This window comes from Lactuca sativa, chromosome 4 (assembly GCF_002870075.4).
Source record: "Lactuca sativa cultivar Salinas chromosome 4, Lsat_Salinas_v11, whole genome shotgun sequence".
In the NCBI taxonomy this organism is placed as follows: Eukaryota; Viridiplantae; Streptophyta; class Magnoliopsida; order Asterales; family Asteraceae; genus Lactuca; species Lactuca sativa.
The window spans coordinates 14,397,551-14,422,109 of record NC_056626.2 but is presented as its reverse complement, the minus strand read 5'-3'; the positions used below and the strand labels follow the sequence as shown (position 1 = coordinate 14,422,109).

The window sequence follows — 24,559 nt, the reverse complement described above, 5'->3', positions numbered from 1 at the left end:
ACGGGGCTTTACAATTAGACATGTTTGATCTCATCTATGCCTCAAAACTCTCTTGGTTAGGTATCCTTTATCACAACAGATTTCCAATCAAATCATCCAATTTGAAAAACTTATGTAATCGGCCTACAACTTGGTTATGGAAATCGCGAAGACACCCCGACAATCAAAAGACAACACTAAGCGGTTAGGCATCATTTATCCTACTATTTCATATAAGAGATGTGCGAGTGTTCTTCAAAAGGATTACATAGATTTGAAGTTTGTAAAAAAAGGGTCTTTATATGTTTTATAATTCTAGTTTAAAAACATATGATATCATAGTTATTACATGCATATAATAACCCATGGAATCAATTTTCAAAAGAAAAACATCTTTTAAAGGTTCTATATAAAAAGCTAGTTTTTATATAATTTGACGCAATTCAATTTTAATAACCGATAATAAGTTTGAGCGCATCTGAACCTTTTATATCTTTAATAAAACTTCATTTTATTACTTATATATTTGGAGTTTGTATAAGTTACAAAAATCACCATTTTAAAACTTATAATTGAGTATTTTAAAATTTTCTCTTTTTAACGATTTTATAAATCGAGTTTTTAAAAATAATAACTTGTTACATCTTATGTCCAATTTTGAAAACCCAAACTCCATGTGATTTTTATTTTGTCCAAAATTATTTTAGCATGTGAAAAACTAATTTTTCAACCACATATAATAATTGCATAAAATAAACAACACAAACATGCATAAAAATATATGTTCATAAACATAACCAACTAATGACATTTTTGTGTGAGCCAATACAATAAAATGCAAGTCCATTCCTAAAGGGACATTTAAGGGGAAAAAAATCTTCTTTTAATGTTATTGTAGAAGCTCTCACTTGAGTAAACACTCATTGCTTGCAAAAGGTTTAAAGAACTTCTTTAAGCAACAATCTGCTGCATTCATGACACTTTTCACAAAGTGTCATCTTTCTGTTCAGCACATGTTCAACATATGTGTAGTATTCATGACACTTTTCAGAACGTATCATCTTTCTACCCAGCACATGATGAACTTGAAAATTGCCTTTTTGTCTTCAAAAAATGGCTCCAACTTCATTTTTTGTTACATCTTTGTACAAATAAATTATATCTAAAAACTAATCTATTATTTTACAAAAATAACCAAGAAAACTAATGTATTTAATTATTGCATGTCATATGAATAAATAAATCATTAGAACCATTTTTATAATAAAAACAACAAACACAACAATCATAATGGTCATTGGCTAGTTTATGCACATAATATATATCAAAATACACATAAAACAACCTTTGTTTTTCTAAGACAACTTTAAATGACAAAAGATGCATGAAACTTTAGTCACATAAAAAAAATAACAATTATAAAGTTGTCATAGAAAATATGCATGAACTTATTTTTATACAAAAACAAGTTATCCATATTCTCCAAAAACTAAGATTTCCAAAAATCAAAAAATCTAACCAAATTTGCAAGGTGGCTCTTGATACCAACTGTTGGGTTTTAGTTCAAAAATAGTTTCAAAAACTACAAAATATGGCAAATGGAAGACTTAAAATTTCGAACATAACATAACATTTTATACCCACCAAGGATCATCTTGCCAGTTATAGAAAGATTAAAATACCAACCATAGAAAGGATGAAGAAATAACAACCTCTATTGTTCTTTGGGTCCTCTTCGGGGGCTTGGATGTTGATGAACAATGTGCAACCTTTAAGACACTAACAATGAATCAACTTGATGTAGATGCTAGTCCAAAACTCTTCACTCTTAAGCTTTATGTTCTTATCAAAATAAGAACATAAAGAGATTGAAAATGCAAGTGTTCTACAAGTTTTCTAACCAAAACTAGAGAGAAATGGAGAGGGAGGAATGGATTCGGCAATTGCATCAAGGGAAAGAAAAGATGAGTGCAAGACTCATCTTTTATATGCATAAAGTGAATTCATAGACCATTAGGTCTTAACACTTTAACAAACATGTCCCCAAATAAAAACTTGTCTCCCATGCACCTTAAGACATGTATTTCTTTTCTTTTAAATTATCAAAAGCCTATCCCTTATCTAGCCAAATCTATTTTCGGCCATAAGAGAAAACGAGGGAAAGAAAAGTTTAAATTTTATAAAACAAGTTTATAAAATATAAACTCTAACTTTTAGGTAAAATACAAAAACATTTATTTAGTCCAAAAAGTTGTACATGACTTATTAATTCATACCATATGAATACTATGTTACTTGCTAATGAAAATTATTATTTCCATGAAATTAATAATTTCCAATTTAATTGTAAGAGTTTTATTGAAAATTTATTAAAATAAATTTCTAATAAATAGTCAATTATACCAAGTTGTTGTTAGTGTGACCCATTAGTATCATATGTTAATTAACAATATCACTTTAATATGATTCTTGAGCATACTAGATCTTTCTTTGATCTCTTTGGCTTCTCATGAAGATAAGATAAAGTGAAATGAAACCTCTGAAATTTTATATAGAACTTTCAAAAAGAGAACAAACGGTTTCGTATAGATGGAGCATACGTCGCATCTGCAACTTTATTTTCTAACATATTGTGAAGCTTCAGAGACCATTTTTTTTGTCTGTTAAAATGAAACCGTTGATTTTAGGCTCCCAAGTTCTTCTCTTGCTCTCAAATCTAAGTCCACAACACGAACAATTTCTTGCTCAGTATTTATCAATTCATAATAAATTAGTAAGGAAGAAAATTACATCTATAAAATTAGTAAAACCCGAAAAAGGCCATTTTTCACTCAAAGAATGGCTTTTCTGTAAGCTTTTTTAACTGCACTTGTGGTTATGATTTCTGTCAGTGACACAGATTGTCAACCACTCTTAGGTCCAAGAATTTGCCAAAAAAATATATAAATATTTATATTTAGGAAAAAAAATAATAAAATAAGTTTTTTATACATATTGCAGAGTTGAAAGTAATGCATGCAAGTTTCCTTCTTTCCCAGTTGACCATCTTTTGATATCAACATCAAGATTATCAGTTATTCTCTGTAATTGCAACTGTAAAGAAATTATAAAATTCAATAAAAGGGGTTAATGGCATAAATGGGTAATAAACTGCATTATATTTGGTTATTGAATTATGAAATTAATGGAATAAAAAAGATGATTACGCTTCTTTCAACTTGTTCTTTTTGGGCAAGCTGGTCACGATTTTCTTTCTTTGTAAGAGCTTTGACCTGAAAGAGAAAAACAAAGGGTAATTTGGGAAACAAATCAATAATTTTTTGTATGATTGAATTGGGGAAGCAATGGAATGGAATGGTTGATTCCGGTGGAATTGAGAATGAAATATTTGTTTCGTGAATGGAATGTAATGTGCTGTTTCTAAACTCTGAAGGATGTGATTTCTTGGATTTTGTTATTTTTATTTGTGATTTATTTCATTTAATCATGCTATGGAATGAAAAATTAGAATATAACCCATTTATATTTAAGTAATATTTAATGACATAATTTATTTATTGACTTTTCATGATTTTTGGTAACTCATAATTTTTTTTCTAGAAATTAACTAAAGCCTATATTTCTTTTTAGCGTTGATTGAATGAAAAACAACATTTTTTAAGTGATCAAAATGTTGTGTCTTTTATGCAAATTATATTTTATACTTATTTGCATATTAGAAATTTAATTTCAGATGAGTTGATCAAAACAACCGTAACATAACCTACAAAGAAATAGGAAACAATGAACTCTGATTCCTTAATATTCAGGAAAAAAATGAAAATGTATAAAGAAATTACCTTGAATTAGGGTTCGTTAAGACGTTCACCATCTCCATCCATTCATCTTTGCGTCATCTAACAACTCTCTGCCCATCGCCTACGAAATTTAAGCTTTTGCAGCCAAAAGCCAATTGATGGGAGTTGGTCGCAGTGTTTTAAAGCATGGAAAAAACTGAAAAGTCAATAAAAATTTGACCTATTACATAGAAATACCTTACTAAATGAATGTAATGTATTAAATCATATATACTGATACCATCTTACTTGGTGTACTTGACAATCATGGACAATTCCGGTTCTTCTTCTACTTCAAGTATAAGCCTTATTTCTCCATTGTTGTTTATCAATAATAACCCTTGATAAAAAAACAATAGAGCCAACTAAAAACAAACATACAAAGAAACAATTTTAGAATAATAATATGATTAGTGTTATTTGTTATGATCATAAAGGGCAAACATGAGAATTGTTTCTCAACCTGTGCCACTTGTGCAACTTCAGACCAATTCACAACAACAATAGTAAGGACCAACCCAATTGTGTGTCTCAGAAAAGCGCTTTTAAAATAGTGGCTCTTTTAGAAAAAACAACAAAATTTCTTAAAAACCAAAGGATATCATTAATTACCGGGAAAAAATAAAAAAAAAAATCACCATTTAAGAACATACCTGGAATTACAATGTAAAGGAAGCATGAGTGGCATCGTGGTGGAAGTGTCCACTAATCAGCAAGAAAAAAAATACGAAGTTAATCTAATAACTATACAGCTATGACTACCAAGTACAGTCTAAAGCATATGATTTGAACAATACTACAATAGTAACATGCAAAAAGAGACCTTAATCTAACACATAACTTCATTTGAACTTAATTAACACCAAAAGAAACCCTAAATTTAATGACAGCGACTGACAAGCTTACAAAAAAACGAAGCAAAAGCAAAAGAAAATTATAAAGAAACAAAACAAATGAAATGCTCAAAACCTAGTGACTGCCATTGACCAGTATCCAGATTTCAAAGAATATTTCTTTTCCTACACCTGATGACATCTTACATTATCCATTACGCACACAAAAAAAGGAAGAATAGAGTGACATATTTTACCTGACACCTGAAGTTAGAGAATTTCTATATCAACAAAGTTTCCGAAATTAGCCCCGACATGAACCAAAATACTGAAATCAAACATATTAATAAGAAACCAACTAATACCAGAAAACTAACCACCATGATTGAACAAAATCAAAAATAATATGAATACCTAACCAAAAGAGAAGCAACAACTAATTAATGTGTCAAGAAGGTTTTAGGAAGATTTCTTCCCACAAAGCTTGGACTTTTTCGAATCAATCACAAAAACAGTTTACCTTTAGAAGATGAATTGGCATTCAATTCAGGTGAAACAGGAACTTCATCTAGATGCCTTGGAATCTCCTTCCACAACTCTAATGTATGATCCATCGATTCACGAACTACCTTCACCAGTTACATTTGCTAATGCAATTAAAGCCATTAGGAAAAGGAATTGCCCAATTCTTGAAATAATTTTACACAGACCGTATATAGAATATTCATATGAAATTGAAATAGTATGATTTGATAATTGATACCTTATCGAATCTCTTATTCTCTAAAGAAGCAAGACATGATGACCTGAAAGCTGTCAAGTAATCCTTATCCACCACTGCCAACCTTCCTAATGCCTCAATTGCCGCCTTCCTACACCGCCCAACCATCATTACTCAGAAAGTCAACCAAGCACGGAATCAAGGAATTAAGTGAATTCTGGTTCAAAGAAGCACCACTAGCTGTAGCAATGGACAGCAGAGTCAGGGTCATGGAGGCGGCGAACGACGGTGGCAAGCATTTTAGAAATGTGTGGTGAAAAAGCATCACTGTCAGTTACCGAAAAAGAAGAATGGAGAAACGGTAGAGATGAAGAGGGAGAACGGAATAGTAATTGAAGGTATTAGGGAGAGATCGGTTCTGATGGAAATCAAATTAGAAGAAGAAGAAGTCGGTAGGTGGTGCGGGGAGGGAAGATGGAGTGAACGGTGGAAGGATCAGAAAGCATTAAGGTAGAGAAGAATGTAGATCGGTGGATGATAGAATGGAGGTGGTTGTTGGTTTTAGTTCAAAAATAGTTTCATAAACGAGAAAAATATGATAATGGAAGACATTAATTTTGAAATAACATAAACATTTTATACCCACCAAGGATCTTCTTGCAAGTTATAGAAAGATTAAAACACCAACCATAGAAGGATGAAGAAATAACAATCTTTGTAGTTCTTTGGGTCCTCTTGGGAGACTTGGAAGTTGATGAAGAATATGAAACGTTTGAGACACCAAAAATGACTCAACTTGATGTAGATGCTAGTCCAAAACTCTTAAACCCTCAAGCTTTAGTTCATAACCAATATGAACTTAAAGAAGGCTTGAAGATACAAGTGTTCTTGAAAAAAAAAAGAACAAAAGGGAGAGAGTAACTTGCACCATGCAAGTTACGGTTTTGAGATGGAGAAATGGTGCAAGCCATTCAAGAGTTCAAGCCACTTATTTATATGCATAAAGTGAAGGTATTAACCATTAGGTCTTAACACTTTAAGAACATATGTCCCCATGTCATAAACATGTCTCCAATGCTTGAATTCTTTTGAATAAAAATATCTCCCATGCTTAACACATTATCTTTATTCAATTTTTTAGAAATTGTATATAAAAAGAAGAGCTTGTTTATATTTTATAAACTCAAAGTTTATAAGATATAAACTTTGTCTTTTCCTAAAAGACAAAAAACTTAACTAGTCCAAAAAGTTCTACACAACTTATTAACCTGGTTCCTGGTATGTGAAATTTATCCAAGTGTTTTGCATTTTTAGCCTTGGACTCGGCGAGTTGTAGGCCCGACTCGCCGAGTAGAGACGGGATATGGAACACATTTAAGTTGGCGACTCGGCGAGTCCCCGCTGTCTGATGAAACCCTAAATTCCAAGGGTTTGCACCCTATTTAAACCAACCTTATGCGCCCCAAACTCGCCCCCTTCACCCTCAGAGCTCCCTATATCGTCCAACCCTTGTTCCTTGTGAGATTGAAGTGCTTTGGTGTGTTTTCTTGAAGATTTTGAGTGGAAAGAAGAGTGGATCAAGAAGAGAAGAAGGAGGCCAGACATCTTGGTGTTATTTCAGTGATTTCCTTGAGGTATAACTCAGTTTCCCTCTGTTTTCATGCTTATAGTCCTTTATAGCTCCATTAAAGTCCTTCTTGAGCCATTTCCAAGCTTGATTTTGAATTAGGGTTTGTAATAAGTTGATTAACCCTTAGATCTAGGCATGATTGAGCTCCAGGAGCTCGGATCTACTGCCTTTATGGATCCATATTGCATGAAAGCCCTAGATCTACTCTTTTAGTGCATTTTGAGCCCTAAAACCTTCATTGGTGTTTATTTACACATAAAGTTGGCAACTTTACGTGTTAATCAAGCCCTAGAAACCCAGATCTATGTATGGCATGAGCTGGATTCGAGCAAAATCGAGTATATAGTAATTGCATGTGAAAGACTCGGCGAGTCGTTCATCGGGCTCGGCGAGTCGAGTCACGAGTCCCCGAGTTTTCCCCATTTTCGTGTTTGCGGAGTGGAGCAGTGAGTCATGGGGTGTGACTTAGTGAGTCGGAAGCCAGACTCACCCATGAAGGAACTCGGAGAGTCAATGCCCTGACTCGGCGAGTCCAAGGCAACCTTCTTGCCTCAAGAACAGACTCGGCGAGTTGTTCATACAACTCGGCGAGTCTCAGCATGGAGTGTTCTTCGGATGAAGATGAACTCGACGGGTTGTTCATACAACTCGACGAGTAGGATGAAGGACTATTGGACTTTGGTTTAGAAGGAAAACTCGTCGAGTCAATTCCTAACTCGACGAGTAGAGACGGGATTATGGTCAGACAAAGGGATAGGGACTCGGCGAGTTGGCAGGCCAACTCGGCGAGTCGGGTCAACTGAAAGTTGACTTTGACTTTGACTCTTGGCTTGGTTAGGGGTAAATGGTCATTTTTGTGACATCCCCAAAATCACGGCCAGAAAAGACCGGTTTGTTTATGCTTTGTTAAAAAATCAGAGTAACATTTTAAATAAAAGTGTTGCGGAATTTGTCCCAAAACAAAAATATGATAAAGATTTATCAAAAGCATTTCCATAGAAATGTATTTCATTAAAAGACTTGGGATGTCATGTTCGTACAGATCAAAAGCATAAACAGTACAATATAAGCCTTACTACATTATTTCATACCTACAGGCCTATATCCGTAATCCCTCGTCCAAACATCATAACTATGCTCAAGCGCCACTACCTGTAATACATAAAACTGAGTGGGTCAGGCTTGGGAGCCTGGTGAGCACATAGGGTTTTCAACCCACAATAAATAAGTTTATTAACTTCATTAAATTAAACAAACCCGATTACCCGTTCCCGTTATCCTCACATTACGTCTCTAAGCATCTATCATAAGGGACCTATCCTAAGTATTATCATTGGGACAGACACTACTGCTAAGGGGATTCCTCAGTAATAAATGTCCTTAAGGCAACCATGTGGGGGATGGAGTACATCTGGTGAGCACACAGTTCAAATAAATACACAGTTCGAATAAACACCTACAGGTTGCGAGCCTGCTAGTGTTCCATTGGACTGTCTAGAATAGTCCGTGGTCGTCATCTATACTCCGCTAGATGACTAGATCATCAATAACATCTATAAAGAGGCCTCTCATCGTTTTATCTTGTCACACAACAACTATTACATCTACCCATGTTTTACCCAACACATTTTGTAGATATAAAATACATATACAGTTTAAATCATTGAAAACATGTATAAAACGTTCATCCAGCATAGATAGCAAGTATTTAGATAATATGCACACATAGCACGTAATTTATATAAAATACTTCATATCTATGTGTAAGTTGAAAGTAACTATGCACTCACTTGTTAAAGTGATGATTCCAAAATCGGGCAGCGCTTGCTTCTAACGATTCTATTTTCCTTCGACGAAACCTAGCATTATTATCGCTAAATTTTAGTCTAATATTTACCGTGACCAACTATTAGTCTTAGTATTATTATTATTATTATATAAGCGTTAAACAATATTTTCCTACCACTATGTACAGACAGGGGCCAGACATAAAACACCGGAGGGCAGGACCATTTTGGCATATAGCACTTCTGAAATCCAACAACCCTATGCGGCCCTTTAAACCAGATTCCCCGTACCGCAAGTAGTTAAAAAAATATTATAACGACACTTATATAAGTTATAATAATAGCTCAAATATTTATTATAAGTTCATAATAACAATACTAATTTTAAATATAAGCTATATTAAAATAAGGTAAGCATAACTTACTTACAAGGGGGTTTTAGCTAGGGGTCGGGCTCTGCAGGGACAGGACTTCGTCGCAGAATCTTTCTAAGAAAGATTCGTGCAACGCTTCAGCGCTCACCTTACTATACTAAACTACAGAAAGAGAAGTCGAATCACGAGGGACCGAAATGCTCGGGGGATAAGGAGAGAAAGACTCTTGAATCAAGAGAATTGTGCAAGAAATATGAGAGCCCAAGGCTCTTATTTATACTAACTGAATTTTCAAAAACTACCCTCCATAATTACTTAATGACCTTTTAGTTATATAAACAACTAAATACCCCTCTATAATACTATTTTAAATGGATTTAATGATATTTGTACTAAACTAATGTCGAAAGAACTCAACATTAGTCTTATAATGACCGCATCGTCGATACCTTTCTAATGATATATACATATGTATATATATATATATGTGTACGTATACATGATTTATACTTTATTTTAATACGTAAATATGCTATTATAATTTGTAACTCGTTCATACGAACTCCGTTTTTTACGTTCTTTATATCCACGCGTAGGTGGAGACGTACTCTACAACTTTCGTTTAGATTCCGTCGGCTAATTTTGACTTTATATTTAAAGTTATATTTTTTTTAACAGGCCGGGACAGGATTGGTCCGTTAAAATCTCATAACTTCTTCATCCGATGTCCATTTTTGTCTGTCTTTTTATCGTTACGCTACTAATAACGAGATCTTCGATTCTCATTTAGGTTGTGTCGGCTAAAAATCAATCGATCTAAAATTCGAATTTCGGGCTGTACACCGCTAATCCGAAACTTCGAAAAATCATAACTTCTTCATACGAAGTCAGATTTGGGCGTTCCTTTTATCGATGTTCTTAGTTTAACATATTCTACGACTTTTGTTTAGAGCGCTAAGGCTAAATCTCGCTCTATCATAAATTTACTATTTACGCTTCCCGGTGCCCTGCCGGTTCCGACGCGAAACTTCGACGGGTCATAACTTCTTCGTTATAACTCGGATTTTGACTTTCTTTATATGTACGGAAACCTTGTGACATATTCTACAACTTGGTTAACATTATTTACTCTAAATAATATTTTTGTCAAAAAGTCGTTTTCGACCCCTATTGCCTCTAAATTGACTAGCCCGGATCTGCGGGCGTTACAATTTTACCCTAAGGTTGATTAGCAGTATTTGACTGAGTGTTTTGTGGGGATTATAGTCGGAGGATTTCCGGGGTAGCAGCAGCAGAAGACAGTCAGTTCCCACGCAGATCAGCAGCTACTTTGAGGTGAGTTACCTTCCAGTAGCGGTGGGTCTACGGCCACAATGCCGACCCACCAGTAGGAATTGTATAATAGATGTTTGTCTCTGTGATATTCATCTAGGGTTGCTACTACCTGTGATATGTTATTGTGCTAGTATGATATGATGCTATGTGCTAGTGAAAGTAGGGGGAGATAGTCCCCCAGAATACCGGTCGATAGGGCCGAAGGGGCAGTCATGCCCAGCTATGCTAGATAGATTATATGATATATGTGTTATGTGGTAGTAGTAGGGGTGAAATAGTCCCCGGTATCCGGCCGAGAGGACCGAAGGGGAGACCAGCACCCAGATATGCTAGTCAATATCCGGTCGAGAGGACCGAAGGGGAGGCAAGCTCCCAGATATACTGGTCAGTATCCGGTCGAAAGGACCGAAGGGGGAGACCAGCTCCCAGATATACTGGTCAGTATCCGGTCGAAAGGACCGAAGGGGGAGACCAGCTCCCAGATATACTAGACATTATCCGGTCGAGAGGACCGAAGGGGTAGGTCGGGCACCCAGATATGCCTGACAAAATATGTATGTTATGTGATTGTATGGTATGTGGTATGTTGGGGGAACTCACTAAGCTTCGTGCTTACAGTTTTCAGTTTTGGTTTCAGGTACCTCTTCTTCGAAGGGGAAGGAGCTGGCGCGGTAGCGGCCCATCACACACATGCCTTGTATTCCGCACTATGAGATCCTCCTAGGAATTTGTACTCTGACATTATTATGTTTTATAAAATATTTTTCAAGACATGCGATAACTTTTATGAAATGATATGATTGGTGAACGTTTTATTTCTAATGTTTGCTAAGTATATGTTTTAAAAAAAATGAAATTTTTGGCTCGTATCTTTCGGACGTTACATATTAATTCATACATTATGAAATAATATATGTTGTATTACTTGCTAATGAAAATTAACAATTTCCTAGAAATAAATAATTTCCAATTCAATTATAAGAGTTTTATTCAATATTTATTAAAATCGATTTCTAATAAATAATCAATTGTATCAAGTTGTTCTTAGTGTGACTCATTAGTATCATATGTTATGTAGTAAATCACCTTAATATGGCTCTTGAGCATACTAGACCTTTCAATCTCCCACTTGCTTAAGACTCATATTAGACTAAAATAGACAGTGGTGAACGTCAAGTATGGTCTACATATGTTGTGATGTGATGATTTTTTGGTTTGATTTGTTAGTTTGGTCACATGAAAACCAACAAACACTGCCCCAAGTCCAGAGAAAATTACAACATCAAAACACTTTAAAAAAAGTATATAAATTTGACAGTGTATGTTGCTTGATACAATAACCAATTCCTTCAGCAAGCCAAAGAACAATGATCGGTTACTCCAGAGACTCAGATCAGATGTGTCGCCAAGAACCTCGTGTTCTTTTGTCTAACTACCCATGTGTCCCATTGGAGGAAGCTCAAGGTTCTTTACTTCTCTTACACTGTAATAATCCATCTTCACACTTATTTTGTAGTTATGTTTTTTTTTGCAGGCAATATAGATACTATGAGCAAGTTCATAGGCTTAGAGTCCTTAAGTGGTGTTATTAAGGAAGAGTGGAGACAATTGAGGCACACATTTAAAAAAATCAGCACAAATCTTGTTTACAGTGAGGCACACATTAGGTTATTAGAACTATTAGTTTGTAAATTTCTGTTACAACTTCTATTGATTTGTTTTATTTTTCTATATATGGAACGATTATTTGTATGACATTAAATTTTATGTAATGGATTGTATTTTTTGTATATGATATTTTATTTGCTATTATGAGACATTAAATATAAATTTAATTTGCTACAATTGGTGTATAAGGTAAGTTTATTAGTTATCCCTTTGCTACAAACATCATGTTGAACATGATACTCAAATCGTGATCAATCTCTTTAGTTGTTCAACTTTTGGTAATGCACCTTAGATGTCTAACTCTCAACACATAAGGGGAAAAAATCCCATCTTGACTACATAAGCCTCTTTCATAGTTCACACCATACCTGAAAATGGCTTTTATAACTGCCCGTTAAGGAACAACATTTGACCATATCAAACATAGTACTCCCTATACTTAAGTCCCACTACGTATCTCAGGTGTTAAGGATACAAAGATAGTACCTTTTAATCAAGTATTATTCATGATAGCGATCCATGAGATGATCTTGATGCGGGTCAGTTCAATACTAGTTATGTGATAAGCACCTATGAAACCTGGTTACAACCACTTGCCTACTTCCATCTAGTGAGAGTCATTGTGATGACTATATCCCAATAACATTATTCATGGATTAAACAAGTTAATATAGAACACAACAAGTATTAATGTGAAGACTATATCCCAATATATCATAACATTATCTAATAGTTGTCATTATAATGTTCCAATATCCAAATACTAAATCCAAATCAAAAATCCATTTCTAGAATAATAAAGTCTTATAGTTGAAGTGTGACCGTTCATACTTAGCTCAAAAGAATGACTTTATTAATGGATCTATAAAAAATTAATTTGTGTGAGTTCTGTGAATACTATCATCTCCATACTTAACTTTACTCTAGGCATAGTTAAATATCTTGGAGAATATGATTGGTGTTCTTCCATGACATAGAGTCTTTTAGCTAGATTAAGTATACTCTCGAAGTCACAAAGATTTTTATGTGATCCTTGAATAGAAGAAATCAACATAGTTTTTCAATGATTCTATTCATCCAATCATATTTGAATTCAACTTCTAAAGTAATGTATTCTAATTTTGTAGTAGATTGTGTCATTATGTTTTGCTTGAGCCTTATTCCAACAAGACTTGCCCTTCATTCCATAATGAAGTCAAAATCCAATTATAATTCATAATTATTTGTATCTGTTTAGAAATTAACATCTTGTGTAGCTCTTTCCATAAAGATCATGTCTTAACTGATTGTCTCACATACATTTTGTTAGTTCTTCTAAAGTACTCTTAGAATGCTCTCTTAGTCATCCAGTGACTTAACCATGTATTCAATAAGTATCCTATGACATGCTTAGAGCATGATCGAATACCATGTCTTATGTATAATATGGCGTAAATGATGAATTCATTGTCAAGCAAATAAAATATAAATCATTTCATCTAGTTCAAGCCTATGAGCTATGTATTTTTTATTCTAGCTCAAAATGATGCCATAGGACAATCCTAAGAAGTATCCAAAGGAATCTTGTATCTTGATCCCTTTCAAGATATTGCCAATATATGTATAAGGACATGAAACTTTTAACATTCATCTTATCTATCCCTTATAGATTTTACATTCCAAGAATGTATATTCTCCTTCCTAAGTCTTTCATTTTAGAAACACTTTCCGAGTCAAGGTGAAAACAACCTTGCTTAGTCCGAATGTGATTTCAAATGATTAAGTATGTCTCACTCATATAAGATTAGGAATTTCACTATGCTCCCACTAGTTCTTAGTAAACACACATGTTCTATTCATTTTGATATAAAAACGTACCTTGTGGTTTTATATGAAATGATTATTGTAACATTGGGATGTTTTCTTTATGTCCACAAGTGGATCTCAAGCTCTACACATTTTGTTAGGATAACTTTGATTAAGAAAACCTCCAGTCTAATATATATATATATATATATATAGATATCTTCTAGTAGATGTCTATTAAGAAAAGCGGTCTTTCTTGAAATTTAAATGCTATATCTCATATTAAGAATATGAATTTATAGTAACTAATATACTTGTTGATCTAATCATAGCTACTTGTGGAAAAAAAAAGGTTTGATCACAGTCAATGTCATGAGTATGATGAGAATCATAGTCAATGATATGAGTATCAGAAAAACATTTTACAACAAGTCTTGCTTTAAATGTGTATGATTATCTATGTAATTTATTCTTTCCAGAAGAATCATTTTCTCCTTCTAGCCTTGCTATAGGGACAAATTTTAATCAAGCCCCTTCTTGATTATCATACATGGATTACATCTCATGTTCATGACTCTAAGTCATTTATCATATTTGAGATATGACATAACATCTTGGTATTTGATGGATTTTCCAGAAACCATCAATAAAATATTATCAATAAGATATTCCACATTTCTCAATTCATAGATGAATTCTACCATTAATGCGAACAATTTGTGTTTGAGAATAGCTATTATTCAATTTTAACAATCCTTGTTAAAATTAGTGCCAACTATTACTACATAAGGTTATGGTTCTTGAGCTGTTTCAAGTTCCATGTACCTCCCACTCGCTTTGTCATTAGAAGCTTGTTTTCTACTAACTTAGCTTTCACAAGAATAAAAAGAACTTATTCATGGTGGGTTTTCATAAAATAATCTAATCCACATTTAGAGTATTATACAAATATGTACTTAGTAGATTTTGGGTTTAGAAGCTTTAGTCCAACATCGGCTTCAAATCCATAAAACATTAAGTAAGATGAGGATGGAGCCTTTCCATACTAGATCTTATAAAGTGTTTAATCTATTTGTTGGTTGGTATTTGTATTCAAGATACAATTAATAGTGAATGAAGTATTATCCCAAAAATATTAAAGGAGGATATTTCTACCGATTAGAAAGTAAATCATACCAAGTAAGATTTAATTCATCATTTATTATCATTAAGGCCTTAGATGGTTGTTATTGGTTTGTATCTCAACTTTTGAAACCTTCAACAAAGATTTCACAATTATACTTTACCACGTAAAAATACAATTAAAACTAATATAGTTGTTAACAAAGTTGATTTAGTATCTTGTGCTTAATCTTAGACATTCATAGAAAGGAAGTCATACACCAAAGTGTATAGTTCCTTAATTATTTTCTCTACACTTTAGTGAAAATATCATTATGAATCCTTTACATATAAATCAGGTTCACATATGTCAAATACACTACATTATTTGCCTTCAAATATCCCTTTCTTGAAGTTGGAATATGTTAATGTCATTTATATGATAAAGATAACAATGTCAATGATGAGTTTGATTTAAAACAAGTTTAAGCCAAAGTGTTTTCATATAGAACTTAATTTAATTTATGAAATGTTGATATTTACTTCACAACTATATTAAGAGATCCAATATAATAAATACAAGTTAATCATTTCAAAAAATGATTAGGTAAATGATCAAACATTTGAATAAAATAATTTAGACATGCTAAACTAAAACATACATTGTTCCAAAACAAATATTGTTTTACATTACAAGTAATTTATGTTCTAAGCATAAATAATAAACTAAACTCCTAGAGTGTAGTTTCAACTTGATTGTGCCCAGCTTGGTTAATCTTCAATAAATATTTTCAAGCCATTTACAAATATTAGATTAACATTTAAGTATTAAGTACCTAAGTGTTATATTAAAAGTATGAGCTCTGTCTAGTAGATACAAGAAGTACTAGTCTATTCCAGACTTTCTTTCCAAATAAGAGGAGTAAATCCTCTTCCAGTGTCCAGTTTCTTCACAAAAGAAACAAGATCCATCTATGTGGGCTTTAGTAGATTTCTTGGGCTTAAAGGTGTTCAGTCCATAAAACATGGGCCTCCTGGATCACACAGTGTGATTCTTTTAGCCTTGCATTATTCCAATGTTTAAACTAACTTTAAATAAAATGTCACTGTATATCTTGGAATATTGCTTGATCTATCATATCATCAAATATATGTTTAAATTATCCAAGACTTCCTAGAAGTCATGAATAACTATTCCTAGCTTGATGTTAGAAGCATCTTTAACATCACGGTGATGCCTTTACTAGGTATCATGTTCAGGTTCATTGCTCAAAGCAAATAGTTTAGGACTAGGACCTTTAAGTGTATACAATTTCATATCTCTTACGAGATTGCCTCTTAAGACATGAACTCATTCATTAAAGTTGTATTAAGTGAATGTTATTGTTTCATTAAGTCATTAAAGAAAATGACAATTCATGATAATGAGAATGGATTATATAACTACAAAATTTTTACAAAATTCATTTAGTATTTTCAATATTTAATCTTTAATAATTAATACCCTTTTAGTTTCCAAAAACAATAATTATCAAAGTCTAGGATCCAAGTTGCAAAACAAACAAATTGTTAGGTATCCTTTATCCCATCCATTTGATTTCAACTTGTTAGATATTGATTTTCAATTATATATTACTATATAATTTCTAGATTTATGGGATCGCTAATAAAAATTTTAATTTGGCATGTTTGATCCCATTTATGCCTCGAAACTCTCTTACTTAGGTATCATTTATCACAAAAGTTTTCCGATCAAATCGTCTAATTTGAAAAACTTGTGTAATCGGCCTACAACTTGGTTATAGAAATCGCGAAGACACCCCGGCCATCAAAAGACAACACTAAGCGGTTAGGTATCATTTATCCCACTAGTGCATACAAGAGATTTGTGAGTGTTCTTCAAAAGGATTGCATAGATTTGAGGTTTGTAAAGAAATGATCTTTAGATGTTTTATAATTCTACTTTAAAAACATAGGATATCATGTTTATTACATGCATATAATAAACCATAGTATCAATTTTCAAAAGAAAATTACTTTTAAAGGTTCTATATATAAAAAAGCTAGTTTTTATATAATTTGACGCAATTTAATTTTAATAACCGGTATTAAGTTTGAGTGCATTTGAATGTTTTATATATTTAATAAAACTTTATTTTATTACTTATATATTTGGAGTTTGTATAAGTTACATAAATCACCATTTAAAAACTTATAATGGAGTGTTTCAAAAATCATGGTTATTAACGATTTTATAAAACCGGGTTTTATAATTTGTTACATCTTATGTCTAATTTTGAAAACTCAAACCCTATGTGATGTTTATTTTTTCTAAAATTATTTTAGAATGTGAAAAAATTAATTTATCAACCACACAAAATAATGCATAAAATAACCAACACAAACATGCATAAAAAGATATGTGCATAAACATAACCAACTAATGACAATTTTGTGAGCCAACACAAAATTGTCAAGTTCATTCCTAAAGGGACATTTAAATTACCAAAAAAATCTTCTTGTAATGTTGTATTAGAAGCTCCCACTTGAGTAAACACCCATTGTTTGCAAAAGTTTTGAAAGGCTTCTTTAAAGGAAAAACTGCAGCTTTCATGACACCTCTCAGAAAGTGTCATTTTTTTGTTCAGCACTTGTTCAACACATGTAAAGCATTCATGACACTTTTTAGAAAGTTTCATGTTCTTCCCAACACATGTTGAACACAAAACTTTCCCTTTTGTCTTCAAAAAAATGGCTTCAACTTCATTTCTTGTTACATCTTTGTATAAATAAATTATTTCTAAAAACTAATTTATTACTTTATAAAAATAAACAAGAAAACTAATCTATTTAATTTATTACATTTCATATGAATAAATAAATTATTACAACCATTTTATAACAAAAATAACCAACACAACAACATAACAACACACTGGTCCTTGGTTAGTTAAAGCATATCATATACATCAATATACACATTAAACAACCTTTGTTTTCCTAAGACAACTTTAAATGACAAAAGATGCATAAAACTTTTGTCACATAATGTAACCAAAAAAAATTGTCATAGAAAATATGTATGAATTTATTTTTATACAAAAACAAGTTATCCATATTCTCCAAAAACTAAGATTTCCAAAAAAAATCTAACCAAACTTGCAACGTGGCTCTAATACCAATTGTTGGGTTTTAGTTCAAAAATAGTTTCATAAACTAGAAAAATATGGCAACAGAAGACTTTAATTTTGAAATAACATAAACATTTTATACCCACAATGATCTTCTTGCAAGTTATAGAAAGATTAAAACACCAACCATAGAATGATGAAGAAATAACAACCTTTGTAGTTCTTTAGGTCCTCTTAGGAGGCTTAGAAGTTGATGAAAAATATGAAACGTTTAGGACACCAACAATGACTCAACTTGATGTAGATGCTAGTCTAAAACTCTTAAACCCTTAAGTTTTAAGTTCATAACCAATATGAACTTAAAGAAAGCTTGAAGATGCAAGTGTTCTTGAAGAAAATAAGAACAAAAGGGAGAGAGTAACTTGCACCATGCAAGTTACGTTTTGAGATGGAGAAATGGTGCAAGCCATTCAAGAGTGCAAGCCTCTTATTTATATGTATAAAGTGAATGTCTTAACCATTAGGTCTTAACACTTTAAGCACATATGTCCTCATGTCATAAACATGTCTCCCATGCTTGAATTTTTTTGAATAAACTAATAGAAAAGTCATAACTCTTTATCTTTATTCAATTTTTTGGAAATTGTATATAAAAAGAAGAGCTTGTTTATATTTTATAAACTCAGAGTTTATAAGATATAAACTTTGTCTTTTCCTAAAAGAAAAAAAACTGAACTAATCCAAAAAGTTGTACACAACTGGTTCATACATTATGAAATAATATATGTTATATTACTTGCTAATGAAAATTAACTATTTCCTATAAATAAATAATTTCTAATTCAATTATAAGAATTTTATTGAATATTTATTAAAATAAATTTCTAATAAATAATCAATTGTATCCAGTTGTTGTTAATGTGACTTTTTAGTGGTGGGAACATCGAAAAAAGTGTCTATAGGATGGTGGGTTGTCTGAGTAGATAACACGTAGTGTGCTCGGGCCATCAGGTGGAAACCACTATCTTGAAGAAGGGAAAAAGAAAAAAAATCAAAAAGAAACCCACAAAACCAAAAAGGGAAAAAAATGTGGGCCAATAGGAAGCAAGCGAAAAAAAAATCCCCACCAATCAACAAGTAAAATTAAAAAAATTTCTAATACCCACATTGATATATGGTAGCTTCGCTCTTAATAATAAGTTGCATTTAGGGACCAAACGACACATGTTCATGATATCCCACTTTCCAATTTTGAAGATCTTTTTAGCGTGTTAACTTTTGCTAATTCCCGCATTTTAAAAGCATATCACCTAAGGATATTGCGTCTTACTTGACAATAAATCGAACAACAACTCTTCTTTAACTACAAATCTTGTCATCTATTTACAAACCAGGTCCATGTTTAAATCTCACAGGACACATTTATTCGCTAATATAGGTTGCAACTTGTTGCAAAATATGACATTTTAACGTCGAATCACAGTATGTCGTGGTGTAGTCCACCATATTTTTTTGCATTTGTGAATACTTGATCCAACTCTTCATTTTAACCATGTCAAATGGGGCTTTCTGACCATGATCTTTGATTACCACCAAAATGCAGTCATGTCGATAAGATCATATTGTTGTTTAGATGTCATTTTTTGCTACGGAAAAAATAGTACATCATGTGTGTGTATCTATATTTCACAGCATTCTCATTCTAAAATGTGAAGTTTTTAATGGCAAGAGTATAAATCGTATTTATAAAAAAATGTAAATATCCGTATTTCATTCACGTAACTTACCCAAATAGGAAAGTAAATCACACATAACAATTGGGGTAAACTTTTACTTTCCATTTGCAAATTTTGTCTCAATGGCAGTGAAAGCACAACCCCAGAAACAATATAAGCTTCAACTTTGTGAACACATAAATCATGTCCACAATACCCAAAACCCATGTATACCAAGAAATAAAAAATTAAAAAAAAGCAAAAGGGCTTTTCTCTGTACATATCTATCTCAATTCTCCAATACCTTTCGAGTGGTGATAACTTGTGGTAAATAATGGGATAATCTTTATATCAGCTTCTACACAGATCTGAAATTACAGGAAAAAAAGATTGTTAAAATAAAGATGGATATTCTATTTAAGGAGAGTTTTTATCTTTCAAAATGGTCCCAGGCCAAGGGCAAATGTGGAAAAACAAAGGAACCAACACAAATAGTAATTACTCAGGATGTTCAAATATACCTTGTTTTAGATTCGCTGTTGTATGCAATTGCCCAAAGAGCCCCCATCAAACCTGTCAAAATTACGATTTTGGACCTGAGCAGCTTTCTTCTTTCGTGCGTTCATTAATGACTCAAAGCTTCTTCCGGGACTTGCTGTATGAGTAGGACTACCAAGTTTAGTAATGTCGGGACACCTGTCGGAAAGTGATTGGTGAGTTCCACGGAAAGGTGATCTTGGACCATATTGCCCTTCTGTCCTCCACCAATATTTAGGACTCAAGAACTCGGTACCCATGCAACAAGAATCCGTGGTTGAAACTCTCCCACTTGATATTGCTAAATCATATGATATTTCATCAAGTGCTCTTTCTAGACCATTTACTCGTGTCTCCAAAGAATTCATCCCACTACGAGAATTTCCCATGAATTTCTGAAATAAATAATTAAACAAATAGTTGTTGATAAGTAAAAGAAATATTTGAGAGGGGTATTAATGTAATAATGTCAAAGCACCTGTAAAAGATTTAAGAGATTGGACTGTTGATTTTCGATCTGAACAAGTTGTTTTTGGATCCGAGACAAATCTTCAACTTCTTTTTGGTTTCCATAATCATATTCGATTGTGTTTCCATTTATGTCAAACTCACAATCATCAATAAATGGAACCACACGAGAACCAAATCTTGAACCATTAGGTTTTCCGAAATTGCCCTCTCGTGTTTTGTTGGAAATCACCTGTTCTGTAACTCGTTTTTCGGTTTCCAAGATGATGGTTTTGTCTGTATCTACTCTTTCAGAAGGCTCCATTTTTTTATTAATGAACTTTTCTTTACAATCCATGGATACAGGAATGTTAACTATGGAATCAGTTTCTTTCTCAAAATCAACTTTTCTGGCAATTGAAGCATTTGGTTTCCTGTAGTTACTCTTTGGGGGACTTCTACTTTGTGTTGTGGTTGGAGATGATCGTTGAATTGGAGAATTTCTGCTACTGGGAATTGTTTCCTTTAATGGAGTCTGTAAAGAGGTAATAGGAGGACCATTATCTGGATCCATAAGAATCAAATTAGGTATGAAATAATTTTAGTTTAGATCACCTAACACACTTTTACCAGAAAACCAACCACCATGATTGAACAAAATGAAAAATAATACGAATACCTAACCAAAAGATAAGCAACAACTAATTGATGTGTCAAGAAGGTTTTAGGAAGATTTCTTCCGACTAAGCTTGACTTTTACGAATCAATCACAAAAACGGTTTACCTTTAGAAGATGAAATGACATTCAATTGAGGTGAAACGGGAACTTCATCTAGATGCCCTGGAATCTCCTTCCACAACTCTAATGTCTGATTCATCGATTCACGAACTACCTTCACCTGTTACATTTGTTAATCAAATTGAATCCATTAGGAAAAGAAATTGCTCGATTCCTGAAATGATTTTACACAGACCGTATGTAGAAGATTCATTTGAAATTGAAATAGTATGATTTGATAGTTGATACCTTATCGAATCTCTTATTCTCTAAAGACGCAAGACATGATGATCTGAAAGCTGTCAAGTGAACCTTCTCCACCACTGCCAACCTTCCTAACGCCTCAACTGCCGCCTTCCTCGCCGCCCAATCATCACTACTCAGAAAGTCAACCAAGCACGGAATCAAGGAATTAAGTGAATTCCGGTTAGAAGAGGCGCCACCAGCTGCAGCAATGCTGCCGATAACAGTTAACAGCGCAGGTTTAGCTTTGAACCCATCGGATTTAATCAATTTCAAAACCCTAGGCAATAGCTTTTGCAACTGTGCCGGTTCAGGATCCGGCGACGCCTCTATCGCCGCCGACAGACACAACGCCGAGCCGATCTGAGAGTTCTGATCCTGTTCTGTCAGAACGGCTTCCACTAACGGCTTTGACAACGAAGAGAAGGACGGTTTAGAGATTTCCGATGCAATGGACGACACAGCTCCAACGCAGGCAGACCGGACAGCGGAATCAGGGTCACGGAGGCGGCGAACTACAGCGGCAAGCATTTTAGAAACGTGTGGTGACAAAGCATCACCGTGAGTTATTGAGAGAACACCCAAGATACGGACGCATTGCCTCCGTACAGGCGACTTGTCAGAAGACGACGTAGCCGAGAGGTAAGTGAGGAAAGGCGCAAAAGAGTCATGATTGAGGCTGAGAGCGATAGACTCCAGCTCCGTCGCAGCAACGGCAAGCGTATCACGGTCAGAGAGCTTGTTGAGGCAAGTGATCACTCGGTGCTTGAGATCTTGTTGAGGTTGTGCCGGTGATTGAGGAGTTAATGAGACTCGTTTAGAAAGAGACATTGTCCGAAATTTGGTGTGGAGTATATCGTGAGAAAGGTGCAGCGGTGTAGCACCACCGTTTTAAGGCGGAGGAGGCGCAGGAGATGAAGATGGCGATGGAGGGTCAAAATTGGATTGGGTCAAGCGTTTACTGGAAGTACACGAAATGAATTGCTTATAAATGGAGAGAGCGAAAGGAGAACGTGGAGGAAGAACAGCAAGATGGATATTTGTGTAATTTGCGCTCTGTTATTTTAACAATGTTTAATAACTTAACTATATTAGACCAATCAATTATTATTGTTATTATTATTATTATTATTAAATCAAATATCAGAAAACAAAACTATATTAGACCAATATAATCTTTGTATTAATTTGTGTCTATAAAAATCTTTTATTACTAAAATATTTGAGATAATGGTATTTATTAATTTTTATAAATTGTTATGTTTTTTAGTACAAACGATAAGAAATACAGTATAAGAAAAAATTATGCCTGTTAAAATAATAATAATAATAATAAAACTCAATATTTAGAGGTTTAAAAACGGTAGACTATTATGGTTACAAAATAATTGACCTCTATAAATAACGCTTTTTTGATAAATTTGATTTCACTATTTAAATTATTTCTCATATATTTTATCAATATTTGGTTTTTTACACCAATTTTAATTACAAAACAATAAAAATGCCGAAATGCTAATTTTTGAACACTAAGGGGGTGTTTGGTACAGGGAAATAAATGTAGGGAAAAGGAATTGATTCATTTTCTCTTGTTTGGTTAATAAAAAAAGTTAGGAATTGAGAAATAAATCAATTCCCTTTCCATCAAATTCATTTTCTATTTTTAAAAGAGAAAAGAGAAGAAAAGATAGAACGACGTGATCGAGAATCAAAATAAAAAAAAGCGGAGAAATCAAATTGCCCCCCATTCGAACCTCATTACCCCTAATCGATCAAGATTTTTCAAAATTGGCTACCGGATTTTCATGCAATCGCCCCACGTAAGTGATCAAAACCAAATTTTTTTGCCCTACATATGTCGATACATAATCAAAGTCAGCAGTATAGGACCGAAGTCACGACTGTATACGATCGAAGTCACGATTGTTTCTCCATTCACGCATTCTTCTTGGGCGATTTTTGTTTTATCCTCTTCCAATTCAAGGTGTGATTGTTAATCTTGATGTCAATTCTTCCAATTAAAGAATTCATTGAATTGTGTTAAAAATATTGCCAAGATCGATTCTGTAAACATGTTTGAATCATGTTTTTGATGTTAAAATTTGGTAACATTGTTAACAGTACAATGGAAATTGCTTTTCTATTGCAGATTTTTTTTTTTTTTTTTGAACTTTTACCCAACTTTGAACCACCATAAAAGCATCATACAAGCTTGGAATGATGTGATTTATTTTTCAAACTGTACTACTCTTTATTTTCTATGTTTTAGAGTTAAAAATCAGCGTAATTTGTTAAGTTTTGGTTGAGTTATACAACCACAAACATGAGCTGTTATGATTGTTTTATGATATTTCTGCACTTTTTATAAATTTTGTCAAACTTTGAACCATCATAAAAGCTTCATATAAGCTCGGAATGATACGGTTTTTTTTTTCAAACTGTACTCCTCTGTATTGGCTACGTTTTAGACTCGAAAAACAACTTAATTGATTAAGATTTGGTTGAGTTATACAGCCACAAACAGGAGCTGTTATGATTGTTTTATGATATTTCAGCACTTTTTATAAATTTTGTCCAACTTTGAACCATCATAAAAACTTCATACAAGCTCGGAATGATGTGATTTTTTTTTCAAACTATACTCCTCTGTATTGTCTAC

General features: G+C 33.2%; 1 protein-coding gene across 1 annotated transcript; it reads right to left on the bottom strand.

Moving 5' to 3' along the window:
• Nucleotides 1-19,922: 19,922 nt before the first annotated feature.
• Nucleotides 19,923-22,939, bottom strand: LOC111909769 (TORTIFOLIA1-like protein 4). The gene is made up of 5 exons (XM_023905545.3): nucleotides 21,907-22,939; nucleotides 21,664-21,778; nucleotides 20,911-21,443; nucleotides 20,417-20,827; nucleotides 19,923-20,263 (listed from the first exon to the last, which is right to left on the bottom strand). The coding sequence occupies exons 1-4, from the start codon at nucleotides 22,729-22,731 to the stop codon at nucleotides 20,423-20,425; spliced, it is 1,878 nt and encodes a 625-aa protein (XP_023761313.1). The 5' UTR covers nucleotides 22,732-22,939; the 3' UTR covers nucleotides 19,923-20,263; nucleotides 20,417-20,422.
• Between the last annotated feature and the right edge of the window lie 1,620 nt (nucleotides 22,940-24,559).

Coding starts and splice junctions, on each gene's coding strand:
- LOC111909769 (XM_023905545.3), bottom strand. CDS start 22,731: ATGTCTCTTTCTAAACGAGTCTCATTAACTCCTCAATCACCGGCACAA. Junction 21,444..21,663: donor TGTCATTTCATCTTCTAAAG/GTAAACCGTTTT, acceptor TTATGGATCCAG/ATAATGGTCCTCCTATTACC. Junction 20,828..20,910: donor ATCTCTTAAATCTTTTACAG/GTGCTTTGACAT, acceptor TATTTATTTCAG/AAATTCATGGGAAATTCTCG.